This window comes from Oncorhynchus clarkii, chromosome 30 (genome assembly GCF_045791955.1).
Source record: "Oncorhynchus clarkii lewisi isolate Uvic-CL-2024 chromosome 30, UVic_Ocla_1.0, whole genome shotgun sequence".
NCBI classification, from domain to species: Eukaryota; Metazoa; Chordata; class Actinopteri; order Salmoniformes; family Salmonidae; genus Oncorhynchus; species Oncorhynchus clarkii.
In genome coordinates, this window is record NC_092176.1 from 38,729,283 (window position 1) to 38,751,616 (window position 22,334).

The 22,334-nt window shown below is 41.3% G+C and overlaps 1 protein-coding gene across 3 annotated transcripts; it reads left to right on the forward strand.

Moving 5' to 3' along the window:
• Positions 1-938: 938 nt before the first annotated feature.
• On the forward strand, positions 939-20,972 carry LOC139389709 (dihydrofolate reductase). 3 transcript variants are annotated; one of them, XM_071136612.1, is made up of 7 exons: positions 1,052-1,228; positions 1,660-1,709; positions 4,800-4,905; positions 12,176-12,302; positions 14,821-14,936; positions 17,977-18,096; positions 19,364-20,972. In XM_071136612.1, the coding sequence occupies exons 1-6, from the start codon at positions 1,137-1,139 to the stop codon at positions 18,056-18,058; spliced, it is 573 nt and encodes a 190-aa protein (XP_070992713.1). In that variant the 5' UTR covers positions 1,052-1,136; the 3' UTR covers positions 18,059-18,096; positions 19,364-20,972. The 3 variants fall into 3 exon arrangements, 2 of the variants coding, with proteins under 2 accessions (XP_070992712.1, XP_070992713.1); XM_071136611.1 differs by lacking the exon at positions 19,364-20,972 and having other exon boundaries at positions 939-1,228; positions 17,977-18,161; XR_011629419.1 differs by lacking the exons at positions 14,821-14,936; positions 17,977-18,096; positions 19,364-20,972 and adding an exon at positions 13,150-13,317 and having other exon boundaries at positions 1,069-1,228; positions 12,176-13,086.
• The last annotated feature ends 1,362 nt before the right edge of the window (positions 20,973-22,334 follow it).

Consider the following 22,334-nt stretch of genomic DNA (forward strand, 5'->3'; position numbering starts at 1 on the left):
TAATGATGATAATGTCAATAATAATAATCCTCATCATCATGTGAGGTCCAGGTCAATGTCACCACACCACCACACTTCCTGTCACACCCACCCCTCATCCTCTCCTCACCTCTCACCTGCCCCAACCCACCCACCCCATCATACCCATCTTATCTTTCAGTGTTATGGTACAATTGTTATGGTTTATTTCACTTTTGTTTATTATCTACTTCACTTGCATTGGCATTGTAAACATATGTTTCCCATGCCAATAAAGCCCTTAGAGAGAGAGAGAGAGAGAGAGAGAGAGAGAGAGAGAGAGAGACCTTACAAAAGTAGCCCTTCTAGGCCCAGCATTTCTAGGCCCAACATTTCTTCTCTCCGCTGTAATTTAGATTTCCCCCTGTTATCTACACATTGACATATACAGACATATACATATACATTCCAAAAATTACCTATAGAGGGCAGTGGCTAATATTTGAGAAATGTACTCCAAAGGATAGCCTCGAAGAAGAGTTGGGCCATACCACAGATTGAACAATGAAACCGATATTTCACTGGATGTCAAATTTGTGACGCATCTGCTTGGCAATTCCACTCAACACCAAAAATGGTAGCGAGGGGAAGTCCACTGGCCAGCAATGGGAGAAGATTGAAGGAGATGGTTTTTGACCAACATTCTGTACGTTTTCTCATCGATTAAACATTTGATCTCAATACAGTTTTTTGTTCCCAAAACTAAACATCTGCTACGAAAAGAGTGTACTAAGTGTTGTATACTTTACCCTTTACCAAAGTTGTAAAACATCACGTTGTTTAGAAGGAGGGCAACGACAAATTTAGTTATTGCACACGCGCACTTCACGGAGTAGGCGTTCTCAAACGGAAATATGCAGACATATGCTAGAACAGGCCAATGGGATCTTGCTAACCCGTGCTTGGTTCTGCCCACTATGGCTCATTTGTTTCCATTGGAAACGACAGGCTGTGGTCTATCTGGGTTTAGTTATAACAATCTTTGGCCATACAATGCGTTATCATATCCGGTTAAATATGTATCTCTGTTGGCGGGAACTGTACAGCAGTTACTGAATATCTTCATTTTGGTTGAGCTAAAATCATTGTTCATCATTGCACTTTTTCGTCAAGTGAAAATGTCTCGTGTGCTGAACTGCATTGTGGCTGTTTGTCCTGATATGGGGATTGGAAATAACGGGAATCTACCTTGGCACCCGAAGAGACTCAAGTAAGTAACGTTAGCTAGCTAGGCTAACATCGTTAGCCTCATTCATTCATTTAGTTTCAACAGCCATCTACAACAATAGCCTATATACACATCATATCTGTTTCAACTAGCTGGCAACGAATGGAAAGCTAACAACAGTGTTGAAATGGCAAATATTGGTCGATTGATGTGTGGTACAGAAATCTAGCAAGAAATCAGAACAGTCAGCTGCAGATGATGCAATGAGTGACAACGTTCGGGGATCCAAAGGCCAGGGTTTTGCACAAGACTTAAGTTATTAATTAACAACATCATGGCATATAACTTAAATTCATCATTTCTGTAGTTAAACCCATACAATTGACTTCACAGTTTTTTTTCTACATTCTTGCTGGACTGTTGTTTTTCTCCCTTTGTCTCACAAACAATAATGACGTTGACTTCTTTTACAGTAATGAATTTAAGTATTTCCAGAAGATGACAATGACGTCTTCGGTGGAAGGTAACAGTCAGTTTCCAAACATTTCACATTTGACGACATGTTATTTATTTTAGCAGATGGTCTTGTCCAGAGTGACTTGCAGTTAGTGCATTCATCTTCAGATACCGTAGCTATGTGGGACTACCACATATCAAAGGTATAAAAAGTTACTTTTTAGTCAATAAAGTAGCTTTATCAGTAGAGTCAGAGCTGGGTATGTGCAGTGGGGGTAAAGTGCTGGTTCAGGTTATTACATATTATTATTTGTATTTTTTTACCAATGCGGTGTATATCACGAGTTTACTCCAAACACGGATACAGACATTGGCTGATTCAGTTGTAAACACTGTGACAGTTGTCAACATTAAACTGTATTATTAATGGCCACTAGGTGACAGTATAGCACCATGTGCAAAGTATCATGAGACGAAATATCGTCTCGCAAATATTATTTTAAAGGGACATTCCGCCACTTTTTAACCTCGTATTCATCATCTCCAGCACCAACCCGTTTCTATGATCGGTGGTTAAAAACATAAGACGAAAGGTCCTTAAAAAAAATGCCTCTGTGAAATCACAGGGTAGGATTAAAAGTATTTAAAAATATTGTGATTTTCAAAACCAGCAACGAGTTTCTAGCCCAAAGGAGAGTATTATCTAGCTCCCCACGTCACTGCGAATCTCAGTGTTTGAAAATCACTGTTTTTAAAATGTTATTGTTTTTGATGATGTAATCGGTGTAACTTTTTTAACTTATATTTATTGTCTACAAAACTTAGAAATGCAACATTTTCACATATGTAGACACTGGTATTGTGCTCATCATAATGAAAATTAGGTTCATAAGTGGTGGAGTTGCTCCTTAATAAAAAAATATGTAAAAACACTGTCATGATCCAAATGAATTTACCGGTACATACCCTCACTGCTTTTACAGTACTGAGTCCAAAGTCAGGAGCATCTACCATATATAAACCTCATTTTATTGGTCACATACACATGGTTAGCAGATGTTAATGCGAGTGTAGCGAAAGGCTTGTGCTTCTAGTTCCAACCGTGCAGCAATATATAATAAGTATATAATAAGTAATCTAACAATTTCACAACAGCTGCCTTATACACACAAGTGTAAAGGAATGAATAAGAATATGTACATATAAATATATGGATGAGCGATGGCCGTGGGGCATAGGCAAGATGCAGTAGATGGTATAGAGTACAGTATATACATATGAGAAAAGTGGCATTGTTTAAAGTGACTAGTGATACATTTATTACATCCAATTTTTTATTATTAAAGTGGCCAGAGATCTGAGTCAGTATGTTGGCAGCAGCCACTCAATGTTAGTGGTGGCTGTTTAACAGTCTGATGGCCTTGAGATAGAAGCTGTTTTTCAGTCTCTCTGTCCCAGCTTTGATGCACCTGTACTGACCTCACCTTCTGGATGATAGCGGGGTGAACAGGCAGTGGTTCGGGTGGTTGTCCTTAATGATATTTTTGGCCTTGCTGTGACATCGGGTGGTGTCGGTGTCCTGGAGGGCAGGTAGTTTGCCCCTGGTGATGCGTTGTGCAGACCTCACTACCCTCTGGAGAGCCTTGTGGTTGTGGGCGGAGCAGTTGCCGGTACCAGGCGGTGATACAGCATGACGGGATGCTCTCGATTGTGCATCTGTAAAAGTTTGCGAGTGTTTTTGGTGACAAGCCGAATTTCTTCAGCCTCCTGAGGTGTCTGTGTGGGTGGACCAATTCAGTTTGTCAGTGAAACTTTCCACCTTCTCCACTACTGTCCCGTCGATGTGGATAGGGGGGGTGCTCCCTCTGTTGTTTCCTGAAGTCCACGATCCTCTCCTTTAATTAGTTGACATTGAGTGAGATGTTATTTTCCTGACACCACACTCTGATGGACCTCCTCCCTCGTTGTTGGTAATCAAGCCTACCACTAGTGTCATCTGCAAACTTGATATAACATCTCACTCCTCCCTCATCACATGACCTGAGCACCTGTATCACATGTCCTGTCATCATCAAATGTCATTTTCCTGTCCTTTTCTTGATTTCTTTCCTCACTATATTCCAGTCCTGGAGGTGACAAAACACCTCTGGTTTTTCTTTCTACCTGGTAGTTAATTGCTCCCACCGAGTGCCCCAGGTCTGAAACAGTCCTAGATTAGAATGAGAGGATGAAAACAAGAAGTATTTTGGCCCTTCAGTTCTGGAATCAAACAGTCCTGTGCTTGACTGTAGGTCTGGCCCAGCCCTGAGACATGGCCTCCATAGACATCATAGCAGGCCTCAGCCATGTCTCAGGGCTGTGTAGGACCCTGAGCTATTCTTGACCAGGGGAAACACATGTCTGTCTGGGATTGGTTAAATAAACCGAATGTTGTCATCTCTGTCTGGGATTGGTTAGGTAAACAGAATGTTGTCATCTCTGTCTGGGATTTGTTAAATAAACAGAATGTTGTCATCTCTGTCTGGGATTGGTTAAATAAACAGAATGTTGTCATCTCTGTCTGTGATTGGTTAGGTAAACAGAATGTTGTCATCTCTGTCTGGGATTGGTAAAATAAACAGAATGTTGTCATCTCTGGCTGGGATTGGTTAGGTAAACAGAATGCTGTCATCTCTGTCTGGGATTGGTTAAATAAACAGAATGTTGTCATCTCTGTCTGGGATTGGTTAGGTAAACAGAATGTTGTCATCTCTGTCTGGGATTGGTAAAATAAACAGAATGTTGTCATCTCTGTCTGTGATTGGTTAGGTAAACAGAATGTTGTCATCTCTGTCTGTGATTGGTAAAATAAACAGAATGTTGTCATCTCTGTCTGTGATTGGTTAGGTAAACAGAATGCTGTCATCTCTGTCTGGGATTGGTTAGGTAAACAGAATGCTGTCATCTCTGTCTGTGATTGGTTAGGTAAACAGAATGCTGTCATCTCTGTCTGTGATTGGTTAGGTAAACAGAATGCTGTCATCTCTGTCTGTGATTGGTTAGGTAAACAGAATGTTGTCATCTCTGTCTGGGATTGGTTAGGTAAACAGAATGTTGTCATCTGTCTGTGATTGGTTAAATAAACAGAATGTTGTCATCTCTGTCTGTGATTGGTTAGGTAAACAGAATGCTGTCATCATGGGGCGGAAGACATGGTTCTCCATTCCAGAGCGGAACCGGCCACTCAAGAACAGGATCAACATCGTTCTCAGCAGAGAACTTAAGTAAGAGGCATGGAGGACATCTGTAATGACAGCCACTGACCAGCTACTCATTTCTATACAATGTTCATCATCCTGTGTTGTCTGTACCTGCGAGAGAAATGAGGATAATATAGGGAAGGTTCTCTTCCTCTGTCATAAGGGACAATGTAATACTGAAGTCAGTAAATACTATGAACCAAAACACATTGTTACTACCGTGTTGTCCTAACATTACTACCATGTTGTCCTAACATTACTACTGTGTTGTCCTAACTGTGTTGTCCTAACATTACTACTGTGTTGTCCTAACATTACTACCATGTTGTCCTAACATTACTACCATGTTGTCCTAACATTACTACTGTGTTGTCCTAACATTGCTACCATGTTGTCCTAACATTACTACCGTGTTGTCCTGACATTACTACCGTGTTGTCCTAACATTACTACCGTGTTGTCCTAACATTACTACCATGTTGTCCTAACATTACTACCATGTTGTCCTAACATTACTACCATGTCCTAACATTACTACCGTGTTGTCCTAACTGTGTTGTCCTCACATTACTACCGTGTTGTCCTAACATTACTACCGTGTTGTCCTAACATTACTATTGTGTTGTCCTAACATTACTACCGTGTTGTCCTAACATTACTATCGTGTTGTCCTAACATTACTACCGTGTTGTCCTAACATTACTACTGTGTTGTCCTAACATTACTACCGTGTTGTCCTAACATTACTACCGTGTTGTCCTAACATTACTATCGTGTTGTCCTAACATTACTACCGTGTTGTCCTAACTGTGTTGTCCTAACATTACTACCGTGTTGTCCTAACATTACTACCGTGTTGTCCTAACTGTGTTGTCCTAACATTACTACCGTGTTGTCCTAACATTACTACCGTGTTGTCCTAACATTACTACCGTGTTGTCCTAACATCACTACCGTGTTGTCCTAACTGTGTTGTCCTAACATTACTACCGTGTTGTCCTAACATTACTACCGTGTTGTCCTAACATTACTACCATGTTGTCCTAACATTACTACTGTGTTGTCCTAACATTACTACCGTGTTGTCCTAACTGTGTTGTCCTAGCATTACTACTGTGTTGTCCTAACTGTGTTGTCCTAACATTACTACCGTGTTGTCCTAACATTACTACTGTGTTGTCCTAACATTACTACCATGTTGTCCTAACATTACTACTGTGTTGTCCTAACATTACTACCGTGTTGTCCTAACTGTGTTGTCCTAACATTACTACCGTGTTGTCCTAACATTACTACCGTGTTGTCCTAACCCTAACATTACTACCGTGTTGTCTTAACATTACTACCGTGTTGTCCTAACATTACTACCGTGTTGCCCTAACATTACTACCGTGTTGTTCTAACATTACTATCGTGTTGTCCTAACATTACTACTGTGTTGTCCTAACATTACTACCGTGTTGTCCTAACATTACTACCGTGTTGTCCTAACATTACTACCGTGTTGTCCTAACATTACTACCGTGTTGTCCTAGCATTACTACCGTGTTGTCCAAACATTACTACCGTGTTGTCCAAACATTACTACCGTGTTGTCCTAACATTACTACCGTGTTGTCCTAACATTACTACCGTGTTGTCCTAACATTACTACCGTGTTGTCCTAACTGTTGTCCTAACATTACTACCGTGTTGTCCTGACATTACTACCGTGTTGTCCTGACATTACTACCGTGTTGTCCTAACATTACTACCGTGTGGTCCTAACATTACTACCATGTTGTCCTAACATTACTACCATGTTGTCCTAACATTACTACCATGTCCTAACATTACTACCGTGTTGTCCTAACTGTGTTGTCCTCACATTACTACCGTGTTGCCCTAACATTACTACCGTGTTGTCCTAACATTACTATTGTGTTGTCCTAACATTACTACCGTGTTGTCCTAACATTACTATCGTGTTGTCCTAACATTACTACCATGTTGTCCTGACATTACTACCGTGTTGTCCTAACATTACTACCGTGTTGTCCTAACATTACTACCGTGTTGTCCTAACATTACTACCGTGTTGTCCTAACTGTGTTGTCCTAACATTACTACCGTGTTGTCCTAACTGTGTTGTCCTAACATTTCTACCGTGTTGTCCTAACATTACTACCGTGGTGTCCTAACATTACTACTGTGTTGTCCTAACATTACTACCGTGTTGTCCTAACTGTGTTGTCCTAACATTACTACCGTGTTGTCCTAACATTATTACCGTGTTGTCCTAACATTACTACCGTGTTGTCCTAACATTACTACCGTGTTGTCCTAACCCTAACATTACTACCGTGTTGTCCTAACATTACTACTGTGTTGTCCTAACATTACTACCGTGTTGCCCTAACATTACTACCGTGTTGTCCTAACATTACTACCGTGTTGTCCTAACATTACTACCGTGTTGTCCTAACATTACTACCGTGTTGTCCTAACATTACTACCGTGTTGTCCTAACATTACTACCGTGTTGTCCTAACATTACTACCGTGTTGTCCTAACTGTTGTCCTAACATTACTACCGTGTTGTCCTAACATTACTACCATTTTGTCCTAACTGTTGTCCTAACATTACTACCGTGTTGTCCTAACATTACTACCGTGTTGTCCTAACTGTTGACCTAACATTACTACCGTGTTCTCCTAACTGTTGTCCTAACATTACTACTGTGTTGTCCTAACATTACTACTGTGTTGTCCTAACATTACTACTGTGTTGTCCTAACATTACTACCGTGTTGCCCTAACATTACTACCGTGTTGCCCTAACTGTGTTGTCCTAACATTACTACCGTGTTGTCCTAACTGTGTTGTCCTAACATTACTCCTGTGTTGTCCTAACATTACTACTGTGTTGTCCTAACATTACTACCGTGTTGTCCTAACATTACTACCGTGTTGTCCTAACTGTGTTGTCCTAACATTACTCCTGTGTTGTCCTAACATTACTACCATGTTGTCCTAACATTACTACCATGTTGTCCTAACATTACTACCGTGTTGCCCTAACATTACTACCGTGTTGCTCTAACATTACTACCATGTTGTCCTAACATTACTACCGTGTTGCCCTAACATTACTACCATGTTGTCCTAACATTACTACCGTGTTGTCCTAACATTACTACCGTGTTGTCCTAACATTACTACCGTGTTGTCCTAACTGTTGTCCTAACATTACTACCGTGTTGTCCTAACATTACTACCGTGTTGTCCTAACATTACTACCGTGTTGTCCTAACTGGTGTCCTAACATTACTACCGTGTTGTCCTAACATTACTACTGTGTTGTCCTAACTGTTGTCCTAACATTACTACCGTGTTCTCCTAACTGTTGTCCTAACATTACTACTGTGTTGTCCTAACATTACTACTGTGTTGTCCTAACATTACTACCGTGTTGTCCTAACATTACTACCGTGTTGTCCTAACTGTGTTGTCCTAACATTACTACCGTGTTGTCCTAACTGTGTTGTCCTAACATTACTCCTGTGTTGTCCTAACATTACTACCATGTTGTCCTAACATTACTACCGTGTTGCCCTAACATTACTACCGTGTTGCCCTAACATTACTACCATGTTGTCCTAACATTACTACCGTGTTGCCCTAACATTACTACCATGTTGTCCTAACATTACTACCGTGTTGTCCTAACATTACTACCGTGTTGTCCTAACATTACTACTGTGTTGTCCTAACTGTTGTCCTAACATTACTACCGTGTTGTCCTAACATTACTACCGTGTTGTCCTAACATTACTACTGTGTTGTCCTAACTGTGTTGTCCTAACATTACTACCGTGTTGTCCTAACATTACTACCGTGTTGTCCTAACAATACTACCGTGTTGTCCTAACATTACTACTGTGTTGTTCTAACATTACTACCGTGTTGTCCTAACATTACTACCGTGTTGTCCTAACAATACTACCGTGTTGTCCTAACATTACTACTGTGTTGTTCTAACATTACTACCGTGTTGTCCTAACATTACTACCGTGTTGTCCTAACATTACTACCGGGTTGTCCTAACATTACTACCGGGTTGTCCTAACTGTTGTCCTAACATTACTACCGTGTTGTCCTAACATTACTACCGTGTTGTCCTAACATTACTACCGTGTTGTCCTAACATTACTACTGTGTTGTCCTAACATTACTACTGTGTTGTCCTAACATTACTACCGTGTTGTTCTAACTGTGTTGTCCTAACATTACTTACCGTGTTGTCCTAACATTACTACTGTGTTGTCCTAACATTACTACCGTGTTGTCCTAACATTGCTACTGTGTTGTCCTAACATTACTACCGTGTTGTCCTAACTGTGTTGTCCTAACATTACTACCGTGTTGTTCTAACATTACTACCGTGTTGCCCTAACATTACTACCGTGTTGCCCTAACTGTGTTGTCCTAACAGTACTACCGTGTTGTCCTAACTGTGTTGTCCTAACATTACTACTGTGTTGTCCTAACATTACTACCGTGTTGTCCTAACATTACTACCGTGTTGCCCTAACATTACTACCGTGTTGTCCTAACTGTGTTGTCCTAACATTACTCCTGTGTTGTCCTAACATTACTACGGTGTTGTCCTAACATTACTACGGTGTTGTCCTAACATTACTACCGTGTTGTCCTAACATTACTACTGTGTTGTCCTAACATTACTACCGTGTTGTCCTAACTGTGTTGTCCTAACATTACTCCTGTGTTGTCCTAACATTACTCCTGTGTTGTCCTAACATTACTCCTGTGTTGTCCTAACATTACTCCTGTGTTGTCCTAACATTACTCCTGTGTTGTCCTAACATTACTGCCGTGTTGTCCTAACATTACTGCCATGTTGTCCTAACATTACTACCATGTTGTCCTAACATTACTATCGTGTTGCCCTAACATTACTACCATGTTGTCCTAACATTACTACCGTGTTGCCCTAACATTACTACCATGTTGTCCTAACATTACTACCGTGTTGTCCTAACATTACTACCGTGTTGTCCTAACATTACTACCGTGTTGTCCTAACTGTTGTCCTAACATTACTACCGTGTTGTCCTAACATTACTACCGTGTTGTCCTAACATTACTACCGTGTTGTCCTAACTGTTGTCCTAACATTACTACCGTGTTGTCCTAACATTACTACCATGTTGTCCTAACTGTTGTCCTAACATTACTACCATGTTGTCCTAACATTACTACCGTGTTGCCCTAACATTACTACCGTGTTGCCCTAACATTACTACCATGTTGTCCTAACATTACTACCGTGTTGCCCTAACATTACTACCGTGTTGTCCTAACATTACTACCGTGTTGTCCTAACATTACTACCGTGTTGTCCTAACATTACTACCGTGTTGTCCTAACTGTTGTCCTAACATTACTACCGTGTTGTCCTAACATTACTACCGTGTTGTCCTAACATTACTACTGTGTTGTCCTAACTGTGTTGTCCTAACATTACTACCATGTTGTCCTAACATTACTACTGTGTTGTCCTAACATTACTACTGTGTTGTCCTAACATTACTACCGTGTTGTCCTAACATTACTACCGTGTTGTCCTAACATTACTACCGGGTTGTCCTAACATTACTACCGGGTTGTCCTAACATTACTACCGGGTTGTCCTAACTGTTGTCCTAACATTACTACCGTGTTGTCCTAACATTACTACTGTGTTGTCCTAACATTACTGTGTTGTCCTAACATTACTACGGTGTTGTCCTAACATTACTACCGTGTTGTCCTAACATTACTACTGTGTTGTCCTAACATTACTACCGTGTTGTCCTAACTGTGTTGTCCTAACATTACTCCTGTGTTGTCCTAACATTACTCCTGTGTTGTCCTAACATTACTCCTGTGTTGTCCTAACATTACTCCTGTGTTGTCCTAACATTACTCCTGTGTTGTCCTAACATTACTGCCGTGTTGTCCTAACATTACTGCCATGTTGTCCTAACATTACTACCATGTTGTCCTAACATTACTATCGTGTTGCCCTAACATTACTACCATGTTGTCCTAACATTACTACCGTGTTGCCCTAACATTACTACCATGTTGTCCTAACATTACTACCGTGTTGTCCTAACATTACTACCGTGTTGTCCTAACATTACTACCGTGTTGTCCTAACTGTTGTCCTAACATTACTACCGTGTTGTCCTAACATTACTACCGTGTTGTCCTAACATTACTACCGTGTTGTCCTAACTGTTGTCCTAACATTACTACCGTGTTGTCCTAACATTACTACCATGTTGTCCTAACTGTTGTCCTAACATTACTACCATGTTGTCCTAACATTACTACCGTGTTGCCCTAACATTACTACCGTGTTGCCCTAACATTACTACCATGTTGTCCTAACATTACTACCGTGTTGCCCTAACATTACTACCGTGTTGTCCTAACATTACTACCGTGTTGTCCTAACATTACTACCGTGTTGTCCTAACATTACTACCGTGTTGTCCTAACTGTTGTCCTAACATTACTACCGTGTTGTCCTAACATTACTACCGTGTTGTCCTAACATTACTACTGTGTTGTCCTAACTGTGTTGTCCTAACATTACTACCATGTTGTCCTAACATTACTACTGTGTTGTCCTAACATTACTACTGTGTTGTCCTAACATTACTACCGTGTTGTCCTAACATTACTACCGTGTTGTCCTAACATTACTACCGGGTTGTCCTAACATTACTACCGGGTTGTCCTAACATTACTACCGGGTTGTCCTAACTGTTGTCCTAACATTACTACCGTGTTGTCCTAACATTACTACTGTGTTGTCCTAACATTACTGTGTTGTCCTAACATTACTACCGGGTTGTCCTAACATTACTACCGGGTTGTCCTAACATTACTACCGGGTTGTCCTAACTGTTGTCCTAACATTACTACCGTGTTGTCCTAACATTACTACTGTGTTGTCCTAACATTACTGTGTTGTCCTAACATTACTACCGGGTTGTCCTAACATTACTACCGGGTTGTCCTAACATTACTACCGGGTTGTCCTAACATTACTACCGTGTTGTCCTAACATTACTACTGTGTTGTCCTAACATTACTACCGTGTTGTCCTAACATTGCTACTGTGTTGTCCTAACATTACTACCGTGTTGTCCTAACTGTGTTGTCCTAACATTACTACCGTGTTGTCCTAACATTGCTACTGTGTTGTCCTAACATTACTACCGTGTTGTGTGAATGTCAGAGAGCCTCCAGCCGGGGCTCACCAGCTGGCGTCAGACTTCCGCTCAGCACTCCGCCTGCTGGACACGGCTGAGATGGCAGAACGGGTCGACCAGGTCTGGGTGATCGGTGGCAGCTCTCTGTACGAGGTAAGAAATACGCAGGCCTTAGCCATTGGTCCTTCACATGGAGGATTGGATAGGATCCATTTGGAATGGGTCAACCGTCTCTGAGACATGGCCAGATGGGAATTTGTGTAGAGGGACGTGGTCATAAAGACAGACTTGTAGAGAAATAGGTTTTGAGTGAGTGGGCGTTTTTGAAACTGTTTACTAGAGTGGGAACTTCATTACTGCTCTAAATGTATTTTACCTCAGAAACAGACATAATTGACGACCTTGGTGCATTCTCCAAGGTCTCAACTGCATTCTCCGCTGTCAAAAACACTGAGAGACTTTTCAATTATGCTATTTGTCCGCTAAATCTGAAAGAAATTGAAAGTAGAAAAGTTTCAATCTCCATACACACACACACAGAGAGCGTCCCTCATACCTTTCTTTCCCTCGGCAGTCGGTAGGTTGTCATGGAGACCTTATCGCTCAAGGATGCTTTTGACAATACAGCACATGCTCTCGAACTCTCTTCACTTCTCCACACACACACACTCTCCACCTCATATCTCAATCTAAAGGGTTAACTCTTTAAAGGTTCAATTTGGGACTTTTAAGACCTTGACTATTTTCCATTTAACCACAACCTTGTTATGAACACACACACAGACTGTCTGGGTCGATCTACAATGGGGCATATTAGTAGAAAATAACGTCTTGGGTCTATTTGTCAAGAGTTGGAGTGCTGATCTTAGATCAGGTCTCCCCCCTCCTTAATCATCTGATTCATTATGTTCTAAAGGGCAAACTGATCTTAGATCAGGTCTCCCCCCTCCTTAATCATCTGATTCATTATGTTCTAAAGGGCAAATAGATCTTAGATCAGGTCTCCCCCTCCTTAATAATCTGATTCATTATGTTCTAAAGGGCAAACTGATCTTAGATCAGGTCTTCCCCCTCCTTAAAATGTCTTAGGGCTGCAATCCCGTTAACGGGATCGATATGACAACAGCCAGTGAAAGTGCAGGGCGCCTAATAAAAAAAAAAAAAGAAATCTCATAATTAAAATTCCTCAAACATACATGTATTTTATACCGTTTTAAAGGTAATCTTGTTGTTAATCCCACCACAGTGTCCGATTTCAAATAGGCTTTACAGCGAAAGCACCACAAACGATTATGTTAGGTCACCGCCAAGCCAAAGATAGGAGTCACAAAAAGCACAAATAGAGATAAAAGTAATCACTAACCTTTGATGATCTTCGTCAGATGACACTCATAGGACTTCATGTTACACAATACATGTATGTTTTGTTTGATAAAGTTCATATTTATATTTTAAAAAATCTGAGTTTACATTGGCGCATTACGTTCAGTAGTTCCAAAAATATCCAGTGATTTTGCATAGCCACATCAATTTTACAGAAATACTCTTCATAAATGTTGATGAAAATACAAGTGTTACACATGGAATTATAGATATACCTCTACTTAATGCAACCGCTGTGTCAGATTTCAAAAAAGCTTTACGGAAAAAGCAAACCATGCATCTGAGAATGGCGCTATATATATATATATCCACATGGTGGAAATATATATATCCACCATGTTGGAGTCAACAGAAATCAGAAATAACATTATAAATATTCCCTTACCTTTGATGATCTTCATCAGAATGCACTCCCAGGAATCCTAGTTCCACAATAAATGTTTGATTTTGTTCGATAATGTCCATTATTTATGTCCAAGTAGCTACTTTTGTTAGGGCGTTTAGTACACAAATCTAAACGCTCGTGCAGGTCCAGCCGAACGTCGGAAGTAATGTTTTAAAAGTTATATTACAGGTCGTAGAAACATTTCAAACTAAGTATAGAATCAATCTTTAGGATGTTTTTATGATAAATCTTCAATAACGTTCCAACCGGAGAATTCCATTGTCTGTAGAAAAGCCATGGACCGCAGGTCGCTATCATGTGAAGTGCGCATGACAAGGACCAGGCTCTCTGCCAGACCACTGACTCAAAGAGCTCTCATCCGGTCCCACATCACAGTAGAAGCTTCATTCAAGTTTCTAAAGACGGTTGACATCAAAAACTACAAACCTCAGATTTCCCACTTCCTGTTTGGATTTTTTTTCTCAGGTTTTTGCCTGCCATATGAGTTCTGTTATACTCACAGACATTCAAACAGTTTTAGAAACTTCAGTGTTTTCTATCCAAATGTACTAATAATATGCATATATTAGCAACTGGGACTGAGGAGCAGGCTGTTTACTCTGGGCACCTCTGGGCACCTTATCCAAGCTACTCAATACTGCCCCTGCAGCCATAAGAAGTTAATAATCTAATTCATTATGTTCTAAAGGGCAAACTGATCTTAGATCAGGTCTCCCCCTCCTTAATAATCTGATTCATTATGTTCTAAAGGGCAAACTGATCTAAGATCAGTACTCCTACTCTGAAATGATTGACAAAATGTGGGTCTCGGTCTTAAAATCCCAAACGTATACATTCAGTGTATATATTTGTTGTTGTTTTATTTGTTGTCTGGTTCCCCAGGAGATGATGGAGAGTCAGGGGACCAGGAGGTTGTTTGTGACACGGATCCTGCAGCAGTTTAAGAGTGACACCTTCCTGCCTGAAATCAACCAAGACAAATACCGCCTACTGCCAGAGTGAGTATCGCTCATTCATGCATGTATACACATACAGGGCATTCAGAAAGTATTCAGACCCCTTCCCCTTTCCACATTTTGTTACGTTACAGCATTATTCTAAAATAGATTAAATTAAAAATCTTCATCAATCTACACACAATACCTCACAATGACAAAGCGAAAACAGGTTTTTAGAAATGTTTGCAAATGAATACAAAATTGAAATAAAAAAACATACCTTATTTACATAAATATTCCGACTCTTTGCTATGAAACTCAAAATTGGGCATCCTGTTTCCATTGATCAATCTTTGAGATGTTTCTACAAGTTGATTGGAGTCCACCCGTGGTGAATTCAGTTGATTGGGACATGATTTGGAAAGGCCACACCTGTCGATATAAGGTCCAACAGTTGATCAGTGCATGTCAGAGCAATAACCAAGCCATGAGGTTGAAGGAATTGTCCGTAGAGCTCCGAGACAGGATTGTGTCGAGGCACAGATCTGGGGAAGGGTACCAAAACATTTCTGCAGCATTGAAGGTCCCCAAGAACACAAGAGCCTCCATTCTTAATTTGAAGAAGTTTGGAACCACAAATTCTCTTCCTAAAGCTGGCCACCCTGCCAAACTGAGCAATTGGGGGAGAAGGGCGTTGGAACCCAATGGTCACTCTGATAGAGCTCTAGAGTCCTCTGTGGACATAGGAGAACCTTCCAGAAGGACAACCATCTCTGCAGCACTCCACCAGTCAGGCCTTTATGGTAGAGTGGCCAGACGGAAGCTACTCCTCAGTAAAAAGTGCAAGACAGCCCACTTGGAATTTACCAAAAGGCCTCTGAAGGGCTCTGACCATGAAAAACAAGATTCTCTGGTCAAAAAGATCATCAAGGACAAAAACCACCCGAGCCACTGCCTGTTCACCCCGCTATCATCCAGAAGGCGAGGTCAGTACAGGTGCATCAAAGCTGGGACCGAGAGACTGAAAAACAGCTTCTATCTCAAGGCCATCAGACTGTTAAACAGCCATCACTAACTCTTAAGTAAACTGACTTAATAAAGGTGTCACTTTAAATAACAACACTTTAAGAATGTTTACATACCCTACATTACTCATCTCATATGTATAAACTGTACTCTATACCATCTACTGCATCTTGCCTATGCCGCACGGCCATCGCTCATCCATATATTTATATGTACATACTCTTATTAATTCCTTCACACTTGTGTGTATACGGTAGTTGTTGTGAATTTGTCAGATTACTTGTTTAGATATTAATGGCATTGTCGGAACTAGAAGCACAAGCATTTCGCTACACTCGCATTAACATCTGCTAACCATGTGTATGTGACTAGTAACATTAGATTTTATTTACTGTAACAGAGAGGGACAGTACATGTTGGCCATTCAGATGGGGAATGACACACTGGTCCTTAGCTCTTGGTTCTTTGTTCCCAGACCATTTGCCATGCAGCTCCAGGTGTCAGAGAACACATCAATTAGTGTCGAGTCCACAAAACCTTAAGTAAAAACACAGTTAAAAAGGTATTTTAAAATCTTTAAAAAAAATGCAAGATCTTTTGTTAAAAGGAGGGGGGGGGGGGTATGCTAAGGTACATCTGCAGTGAATAGGCCCATTTCAAGTCACGTTCTGAGGTTTTTATAAAAGACGAAACAAAATGTGTTGCCACAACAACAGATATCCAGGCTGCTTTTCAAAGGTAAAACATCATCCCTTATGATTACAATCATTTGTTTTGGTTATTAACTAGCTAGTCCCTGAGCAGAACAGAACCAAAGAGAGTGTGTGTGTGTGTGTGTGTGTGTGTGTGTGTGTGTGTGTGTGTTATTTTGGTGTGTGCACTCATGGTGATGTCACCTTTTACTGAGACGTTCCGTGTGTTCTACCAGTCACCTTTGACTGAGACGTTCCGTGTGTTCTACCTGTCACCTTTTACTGAGACGTTCCGTGTGTTCTACCTGTCTGTATCCTCCTAACAATACATTTCTCTGACATCGCTGTCATGTTAGTGGTCACACTGGTGCGTGTGTGTGTGTGTGTGTGTGTGTGTGTGTCAGATTGCGCACAATGACACGTGGGAATGAGACATGTTTTCTAGACTGGTGCTTCTGTGTTTATCCTCTGTTTGTTGATGTCTGTCTGTCATCATGGTGATTTAGGATCAGATTAAACCATGGGGATCAGATTAAACCATGGTGGTCAGATTAAACCACGGGGGTCAGATTAAACCACGGGGGTCAGATTAAACCATGGGGGTCAGATTAAACCATGGGGGTCAGATTAAACATGGGGGTCAGATTAAACATGGGGGTCAGATTAAACCATGGGGGTCAGATTAAACCTTGGGGGTCAGATTAAACCATGTGGGTCAGATTAAACAATGGGGGTCAGATTAAACAATGGAGATCAGATTAAACCATGGGGGTCAGATTAAACCATGGGGGTCAGATTAAACTATGGGGGTCAGATAAAACCATGGGGGTCAGATTAAACCATGGGGGTCAGATTAAACAATGGAGGTCAGATTAAACCATGGGGGTCAGATTAAACCATGGGGGTCAGAGTAAACAATGGAGATCAGATTAAACCATGGGGGTCAGATTAAACAATGGGGGTCAGATTAAACAATGGGGGTCAGATTAAACCATGGGGGTCAGATTAAACAATGGAGATCAGATTAAACCATGGGGGTCAGATTAAACCATGGGGGTCAGAGTAAACAATGGAGGTCAGATTAAACCATGGGGGTCAGATTAAACCATATCTCAACTCAATGATAAATGTTTTTGTCTTTGTGGGGTCAACTCTCTTCTCGTGAATGTTATCTAAGACAAATTTAATGGAGACAAACCCACAAGATAGTGTCGTTATGGCGTAAAGTACCATATTGCCCAAGTTTACGATGGCCCTAAAGAATTGAAAATGGCCAGCTTGGTTTCAGTGAAGAGCAAAATTCATGGTCCTTGTTGTTGTGTGGTTGAGTGGAGCATTGAGGATAGATTTAAGTGGTTGTGTCTCTCTCGGTCTCTCCTCAGGTTCCCAGGAGTCCCACAAGACCTACAGGAGGAGGCGGGGCTACAGTACAGATTTGAAGTCTACGAAAGCATTGACCAATGAGCTATAAACACACCCAGGAAAACATCCTGTGTTGTCATGTAAATATTTTTTCACTGCTCACTGTTGTCACTCAAATTGAATTAATAAAATGTGTTTAATTCCATTACAATTGTGATATTTTCATCGAAAGGAAACCTGGTTGTTTTGTATTTTCTCTTTCTCCTATTCCTTTCTGTTTTGGTTATATTTTTATGTCCTTGGATATTTGTTTCACAGAAATAGACTTTACAAATATTGAAACATTTGATACAGATTTCTCGCACAAACACATAAAAACAGTGGTTTCTAAGGTAGATTGTTCCACTCTTGACTGCGTCAATGGGCCCTTGTCAAAGGAAGTGTGCACTACGTAGGGAATAGAGTGCTGTTTGGGATGCAGATTGAGACATGACTGCTCATTCCAAATGAGACATGACATGAATATGCAGAAGGTTTTCACTAGGAAGCTAATTAACTCACCAGGTGTCTGGAGTGGCCCATCACAGCAGAGGAGTACACCTTTCCATCACACTCACACACACACACACACACTGTGGCTTTAATCATGTTAACCCTGCTCAATTAGGCCCCACTGCCCTGGCTGTAACGCTCCAGAACACACACTCCACACAGAATTCATACACAGAACACACACACACACACTGTGGCTTTAATCATGTTAACCCTGCTCAATTAGGCCCCACTGCCCTGGCTGTAACGCTCCAGAACACACACTCCACACAGAATTCATACACAGAACACACACACTGTGGCTTTAATCATGTTAACCCTGCTCAATTAGGCCCCACTGCCCTGGCTGTAATGCTCCAGAACACACACTACGACACAGAATTCATACACAGAACACACACACACACACACACCTTGATTGGCACTTAAAGGAGAGTCATTATGCAGAGATCAGAGCCATGTGCCCCTCAGCCTGCGGTGCACTGCCATGCACACGAGAGAGTCTGGAAAATGTTGAAGAGAACCGACATTAGCATTTCTGATGAGAGACACTCACTCGTATTATCACACAAACACACGGTGAGTGAGCACCTGTTTCTGCAGGAGACAAAAGCTGACTTGAAGGTGGATCGAAATCTGTAAATAATGAGATGAATTTACACAACTGAATCCCTTTTTTGTGTGCTAGCCTTTTTTGATAAATGTGATATTTTAACACACACACTTGAGACTAATCTGACCTAGGTCAGCCTCTTTCTTTGACCCTGAGTAAACTACTTCTGTATGACTCTTGGTGAGTAGTTAGTCTTGGTCCGTGAAGGATGTGCTATAAACCGTCATATTTCTATTTCACAGGCTGAGCACAGTGCTGACAGGATGTTGAGTTGTTCAAAAGGCCGTCTTTATTACCTCAGCCTTGAGTGACCAGGACCTGAAGCTGTCTGACTGCCGAGTCGTCACACAGATCGATGGAGACTTGGACAGTTAACACCTGGAGTATTCAACAGTTATGGCATAATGCCAGGGGGACATACACACTCTGTCTCTCCGTCTCTCTCTCTAATACACACATATACACAGTGTGAGTTTTCACTACAACAAAAAGACAAGGGGAGTGTTGACCTGTGCACAACCTAAACCTCAGACCCATGTTTTGTACCATCAGAGAGGTCCTCATTGGCTGTCCTGTGTCCTTCACTGAGAGACCAGCAGTCCTCACTATTAACACTCCTGCTCCTCCTCTTCAGTCTCCTCACAATTAACACTCCTGCTCCTCCTCTTCAGTCTCCTCACTATTAACACTCCTGCTGTCAACATTCTCCTCTTCAGTCTCCTCACTATTAACACTCCTGCTGTCAACATTCTCCTCTTCAGTCTCCTCACTATTAATGCACCTCCTGCTGTCAACATTCTCCTCTTCAGTCTCCTCACTATTAATGCACCTCCTGCTGTCAACATTCTCCTCTTCAGTCTCCTCACTATTAATGCACCTCCTGCTGTCAACATTCTCCCCTCCAGTCTCCTCACTATTAATGCACCTCCTGCTGTCAACATTCTCCTCTTCAGTCTCCTCACTATTAACACTCCTGCTGTCAACATTCTCCTCTTCAGTCTCCTCACTATTAACACTCCTGCTGTCAACATTCTCCTCTTCAGTCTCCTCACTATTAATGCACCTCCTGCTGTCAACATTCTCCTCTCCAGTCTCCTCACTATTAATGCACCTCCTGCTGTCAACATTCTCCTCTTCAGTCTCCTCACTATTAATGCACCTCCTGCTGTCAACATTCTCCTCTCCAGTCTCCTCACTATTAATGCACCTCCTGCTGTCAACATTCTCCTCTCCAGTCTCCTCACTATTAATGCACCTCCTGCTGTCAACATTCTCCTCTCCAGTCTCCTCACTATTAATGCACCTCCTGCTGTCAACATTCTCCTCTTCAGTCTCCTCACTATTAACACTCCTGCTGTCAACATTCTCCTCTTCAGTCTCCTCACTATTAACACTCCTGCTGTCAACATTCTCCTCTTCAGTCTCCTCACTATTAATGCACCTCCTGCTGTCAACATTCTCCTCTCCAAACTCCTCGCTGTATTCTCTCCATCCCTGTCACACTCATTCTCTCCTCCCTCTTTCTGTGTCTGTCTCTCACCTCCCTCTGTTGCTCTGTCTCCTCCCTCTGTTGCTCTTTCTGTCTCTCTCCACCCTCTCAATTCAATTCAAGGGCTTTATTGGCATGGGAAACATGTGTTAACATTGCCAAAGCAAGTGAGGTAGATAATATATAAAGTGAATATATAAAGTGAAATAAACAATAAAAATTAACAGTAAACATTACACATACAGAAGTTTCAAAACAATAAAGACATTACAAATGTAATATTATATATATATATATATACAGTGATTTAACAATGTACAAATGGTTAAAGGACACAAGATAAAATAAATTAGCATAAATATGGGTTGTATTTACAATGGTGTGTGTTCACTGGTTGCCCTTTTCTCGTGGCAACAGGTCACAAATCTTGCTGCTGTGATGGCACACTGGAATTTCACCCAGTAGATATGGGAGTTTATCAAACTTGGATTTGTTTTCGAATTCTTTGTGGATCTGTGTAATCTGAGGGAAATATGTCTCTCTAATATGGTCATACATTGGGCAGGAGGTTAGTAAGTGCAGCTCAGTTTCCACCTCATTTTGTGGGCAGTGAGCACATAGCCTCTCTCTCTCTCCTCTTATCTCTTTTTCTCCTCTCTCTCTCACTCTCTCTCTCTCTGTGTCTGTCTCTCACTCTCCTCCCTCTGTTGCTCTCTCTCTTCCCTCTGTCTCTCTATGTCTATCTCTCCTTCCTCCCTCTCTGTGTCTCTCTCCTCCCTTCCTCTCTCTGTCTCTCTCCTCCCTCTGTCTCTCTCTCCTCTCTCGCTCTCTGTCTCTCTCCTCCCCCCTCCCTCCCTCCCTCCCTCTCTCCCTCTCTCTTTAAAGTGGCAGGGTTATCTTTCTCTTCCCCAGCTAGCCATCAGAATGGTCACACCTGCTCTCCGCCTCTCCCTCTCCACTCTATTCCTCCTCCTTTCTCTCACTCAAAGGATCTCTCACTCATAGATCACACTTCTATCTATCACTCTCCTTGTCTCTTTGTTCCTCGGTAGTTTTGTTCCTCGGTGGGCATCTTTTGGTGCATTGTCAACTGTTCAAGCAGGATGTATAACAACAGCGAAGAGAATCCCAGGTGATTTGAGGGCTATAGCAAGAGAATCAAATGTCATTTTACAGGGCAATACAACTAATGGTGAGTCCCTTCATTGAAACATCTTATGTATATGCTGTGAATACATGTGATGCTGTGAATACATGTATATGCTGTGAATACATGTGATGCTGTGAATACATGTGATGCTGTGTGAATACATGTGATGCTGTGAATACATGTGATGCTGTGAATACATGTATATGCTGTGAATACATGTGATGCTGTGAATACATGTGATGCTGTGAATACATGTATATGCTGTGAATACATGTGATGCTGTGAATACATGTGAGTATTCAAAACAAACAGAATTATACCGAAGAGGGTTATGGCCAATTCCATTTAAATTCTAACCATAAAGTTAACCAAAATTCGAATTTGACATTTTCCTAATTGAAAAGCATTGAAGAGAATTAGATTTCGGAATGTCAGTGTACTTCCTGAATTGACCTCAACACTTTAATACTGAACATACAAAGAAATGTAGTAAAATGCTTCTAACTGGACAAGACATACATAGATGGATGAGGAGGTGGGAGAAATGTTCATTTTGACAGAAAATATCAATGTG